This window comes from Phocoena sinus, chromosome X (genome assembly GCF_008692025.1).
Source record: "Phocoena sinus isolate mPhoSin1 chromosome X, mPhoSin1.pri, whole genome shotgun sequence".
Taxonomy (NCBI): domain Eukaryota; kingdom Metazoa; phylum Chordata; class Mammalia; order Artiodactyla; family Phocoenidae; genus Phocoena; species Phocoena sinus.
The window spans coordinates 61,828,295-61,833,383 of NC_045784.1; the positions used below are offsets into that span (position 1 = coordinate 61,828,295).

At 42.1% G+C, this 5,089-nt stretch overlaps 1 protein-coding gene across 1 annotated transcript; it reads left to right on the forward strand.

The window, feature by feature from the left end:
• Positions 1-366: 366 nt before the first annotated feature.
• LOC116747409 (microtubule-associated protein RP/EB family member 1-like) lies at positions 367-2,877 on the forward strand. The gene is given in 2 exon segments (XM_032619518.1): positions 367-1,238; positions 2,162-2,877. A coding segment is annotated over 1 exon segment (750 nt). The 5' UTR covers positions 367-441; the 3' UTR covers positions 1,192-1,238; positions 2,162-2,877.
• The last annotated feature ends 2,212 nt before the right edge of the window (positions 2,878-5,089 follow it).

Below are 5,089 nucleotides of genomic sequence, written 5' to 3' on the forward strand. Positions count from 1 at the left end.
AGGAAACCTGTGAGCCAATTATTAAACGCAGCTATTGTTAAAAATTAAATTATAGGAGAAAACAGAAAACAAGCCAACATGAGGGATATTCTACCAAATAAATGACCGAATAAATGCAATATGGGATCCTGGATTGGATCCTAGAACAGAGAGAAGACTTTTGTGGAAAAATCGGTGAAATCCAAATAAGCTTTATACTTTAGTTATTAATGTTAATTTCTCAGTTTTGACACGTTTTATAATGATGTAAGATGTCAGCATAAGGGGAAAGATTCTTGTTTTGTTCATTGTACTCTAGCCTTGAGAAAGTGATGGAGAAAATGTTAATAATGTACATTAGGTCAGGCGGTTTGAACGAGACGAAGACAGAACCGGAGCCTGAAGACGGCAGTGAATGTGTACTCAACGTCGGTCACCAGTGATAACCTCAGTCGACATGACATGCTGGCCTGGATCAATGAGTCTCTGCAGTTGAATCTGACAAAGATTGAACAGTTGTGCTCAGGGGCTGCCTATTGTCAGTTTATGGACATGCTGTTCCCTGGCTCCATCGCCTTGAAGAAAGTGAAATTCCAAGCTAAGCTAGAACACGAATACATCTAGAACTTCAAAATACTACAAGCAGGTTTTAAGAGGATGGGTGTTGACAAAATAATTCCTGTGGGCAAATTAGTAAAAGGAAAGTTTCAGGACAATTTTGAATTCGTTCAGTGGTTCAAGAAGTTTTTTGATGCAAACTATGATGGGAAAGACTATGACCCTGTAGCTGCCAGACAAGGTCAAGAAACTGCGGTGGCCCCCTCCCTTGTTGCTCCAGCTCTGAACAAACCGAAGAAACCTCTCAGCTCTAGCAGTGCAGCTCCACAGAGGCCCATTGCAACACACAGAACTACTGCAACCCCTAAGGCTGGCCTGGGCGAGGTGCGGAAGAATCCTGGTGTGGGGAACTGGGATGACGAAGCAGCCGAATTGATGCAGCAGATCAACGTATTGAAACTTACCGTCGAAGACTTGGAGAAAGAGAGAGATTTCTACTTTGGAAAGCTAAGGAACATTGAATTGATTTGCCGGGAGAACGAGGGGGAAAACAACCCTGTATTGCAGACGATTGTGGACATTCTCTATGCCACAGATGAAGGCTTCGTGATAACTGATGAAGGGGGCCCGCAGGAGGAACAAGAAGAGTATTAACAGCCTGGACCAGCTGAGCATCATCCGAATTCTTCACTCCAAATCGTGTGCTTAACTGTAAAATATTCCCTTTTATTATTCTTAGAGGACTCACTGGTTTCTTTTCATAAGCAAAAAGTACCTCTTCTTAAAGTGCACTTTGCAGAAGTTTCACTCCTTTTCCAATAAGTTTGAGTTAGGAGCTTTTACCTTGTAGCAGAGCAGTATTAACATCTAGTTGGTTCACCCAGGGAACAAAGAGGCTGACCGTGGGGCTCACTGTGTGGATGCCGGTAGCACTGATGGCTGGAGAAGGGGGAGACCTCAGTAGAGAAGTGTAAAGACTGGTTTGAATTTTAAGCTAATGTGAAATCTTGACAGAGAACGTTTTAATAAATAAATGCCTTAAGAGTATTTAAAAGATGCTTCCATATTTCAAAATGTAAAATGTAACATGACAGGAGCTTCCGTGTGTTTGACATTGTGTCTGGGAAGGAAGGGCCAGAACCTGGAACCTTTGGGAGCTGCTGTTCCCAGCCCTCACGGGGCTGCCTGATCCTCATAGGCGCAGACCTTGGCCCAAAAGGAAAGTTTGAAAAGTTGCTTTGTAAAGCCATTTAGTGTCCTTGACCAGTTGCATCCCTGATAAGAAGCAAGAGGCATTGTTGCCTGGATGAATAGAGGGTGTGTTTCAGCCCTGAGACGTGTTGAGTCGAAGAGCTTGATTTTCATAGAACATTTCTCTGGTGATTTTTCCAGTTATCCCTGATATTTCTATGTACTGTGTTTTGTTGTTGATGTTGTTGTTGTTGTTTTTGAAATGAGGTGTGTCCAGTTTTTAAATCTAACAACTACTTTTGGGGACTTGCCCGCATCTCTGGGATTTGAATGGGGGTTGTGCCCCTTTTTACTGTCTTTTAAGTTTACATTTAACATGTTTCTCTTCTCTGCTCCCCTTGCCCACTGGGGACTCCTCTTTGGCTCCTTAAAGTTTGCTGCTTAGAGTGGAAGTTCAGCAGGCAGGTGATCGTGCTGCAAGTTCTTTCTGGACCTCTGGCAAAGGGAGTGATCAGTGAAGGAAGGCCACTGCTACCTTGGGATCTGCAAGGCTGGGTGTTTTCGGTACCTGCTGTCCCCAGCCCTCCACTGTTATCGGAATACTTTGCCAGCGCACTAATCTCTTCGGAGATAAAAATGTTAGCGTGTTACTAAATGTTAATTTTCTTTTGCAGAAAATACAGTACCATGTCTGAGTTCATTATTAATATTTAAAATAGTTCATTCCTTAACTCCCTCATTTGCTTTGCCCACAGCCTATTCAGTTCCTTTGTTCGGCAGAATTCTGCAAAATGTGTTACCCACTACTGAGATTGTTCTGCCCCTGATGTATTTGTATTGATTTGTTTCTGGTGGTAGCTTGTCCTAAAATGTGTGTAGCAAGCAGATATTTTATGATAAAATTATCGTGTAGTGCATGCTCTGTGTGGAATTCAGAGGAAAACCCAGATTCAGTGATTAACAATTCCAAAAAATGCAAGTAACTAGCCATTGTTCAAATAACAGTGGTGCTATTGCTCTTTTGTGGCCTTTTAGACCTTTGTTGCCCTAAAATTCCATTTTATTGGGAAGCCATTTTCCACCTGGTCTGTCTTGACAGGGTTTTTTGCTACTTTAAACAGTTTCTAAATAAAATTCTGTATTTCAAGAGAAAAAAATAATGTACATTAAACTTAAAAGTGTTTCATATTTATAGCCCTGATATCCTCATCTCATCCTCAGAAATGATGTCCATCTTCATGAATAACACCCCAAAAATTGAAGAAATATGCTTCCAGTACATGGAAACTACTATCTGATTCAGCAAAGGAGTTGTTTGAATCATTGATGAATCTGTCAAGTTCCAACGCTTCTTCCCCATTTCACTTTCTTCTTACTCATTAACATAAATGAAAGTATCAACCACCATTCATGTAGGAACTACACTCACTCTTCTTTTTCAGCTGTAGGATGGCTATGGATGTAAGAGTTCAGCAAAATTAAAGAACTCATTGTATGAAAGTCAATTGGCTATATGGAATTTGCAATAGAGTATTATTTCATTGTTATTCATAAATTGTGTGTTTCACTTCTTACATAATAAGTAAATATATATATGTATATACATGCATGCATTTTTTTAAAAGCCAGTGGTTAAACATTTACCAGAACACCATTCATCCTAGGTATCAATTACTATTTCATCAAATGCATTGATGGAAAGAAAAGAACATTGCCGGGCACCTTCTCTGTGCCAAGCTGTGCTAGCTCTTTTATGTTCATCATCTCAGTTGCTCTTCACCTCAACTCTGCGAAGTGTAAGTATTATGGACATCATTTCTGAGGATGAGATGAGGATATTAGGGCTCAGAGAGGTTAAATGACTGGACCAAGGTCAAGTAATTGCTGTATAGTGGAGTCAGGATTAAACCCTACATCTGAGTTCAAAGCTAGTTGTATTAGTTTCCTATTGCCCCTGTAACAAATTACCACAAATTTAGTGGCTTAAAGCAACAGAAATATATTGTCTTACAGTTCTGGAGGTTAGACCTCTGAAATGGGTCTCATTGGACTAAAATCAAGGTGTTGGCAGGGCTGCATTCCCTCTGGCGCTTCTAGGGGAGGATCTGTTTACTTGCCTTTTCCAGCTTCTAGACACTGCCTGCATTCCTTGGTTTTTGTCCCCTTCCTCCATCTTCAAAACCAGTAACGGCTGGTTGAGTCTTTCTCATATCCCGTCTCTCTGACCTTGCTTCTGTTGTCACATCTCCTTCTCTAACTCTGCCTCACCTGCCCCCCTCTTTCACTTTATAAGGACCTTTGTGATTACATTATGCCCACCTACTACATGCAGGGGAGTCTCCCCATCTTGAGGTCAGCTGATTAGCAACCTTAATTCCATCTGCAAACCTTATTTCCGGACTTTGCTATTTAACCTAACATATTCACAGGTTCTGGTGATTTAGGACACGGACATATTTGGGGGGGGGGGCCATAATTTTGCCTACCACACTTATGCTTTTTCTATGACCCTTAACCACCTTGCCTCTTGTTTTAGGGGTTACATAATCCGATAGAAGGCCAATATTATTCTCCCTGACACCTGCATGCCACACGTCTCCATGCCCTCCACTTTGGGTAAAGTGCCTTCTTTCCTTCCATTACTATCCCAGCTGCCAGAGAGCCCTGTGGGAGAATGGTTTCTAATCCCTGGGGCTTTTAATCCTGGACATATATTTTACCTTGGCTCTTACTAAAGTGTTTTTAAAATAGTTTCCAGGATTTTTGTGGATTGCTGGCTATTTCAAAGCTCCTGTTCATTTTTTCCTTTCTCCAGTGCTTGTATGGGGCCAGAGCCCCCTTTCCTACATGGTACGTCTCATCGTACTGTGGTTTATCCATTCCCACCTTCTGGACCTGTTTCTAGTCACCAGCCAGGATCCTGCATTATTTATTTGTGCTTCTCACAGATTTTTACATTGCTGTATTCTAGAAAAGGCCTTGTCTGTGTTTAATATTACTCTCTGACTGGCTTTTCAGAATCAGACCCTCTAAACAGTAGGTCCCTATCTTCCCTTGTTTCCTCCACTCTGAGATTCCTGATTCTGGTCACAAGAAACCTCGTCCACTGAGACCAACCAAAGGCCAGAGGTTGCCGTTCCCCCAAGATGCCTTCATAACAGCCAGATGCACCCCTTCACTACCTCTGAGCTCTGACTACCACCTTCTTGGTTCCCCCGTCTATTCTTGCCAAAAGCCTTGTGCCCTTTCCTTCTGCCTATCAGATTCATACCCACACTTTGGGGCCTGGTCTGAATCTGACCACCTTGAGGAAAGTTTTCCAGATTATACCAACCCAAGGGACTCACGTCCTCCTCTGAGC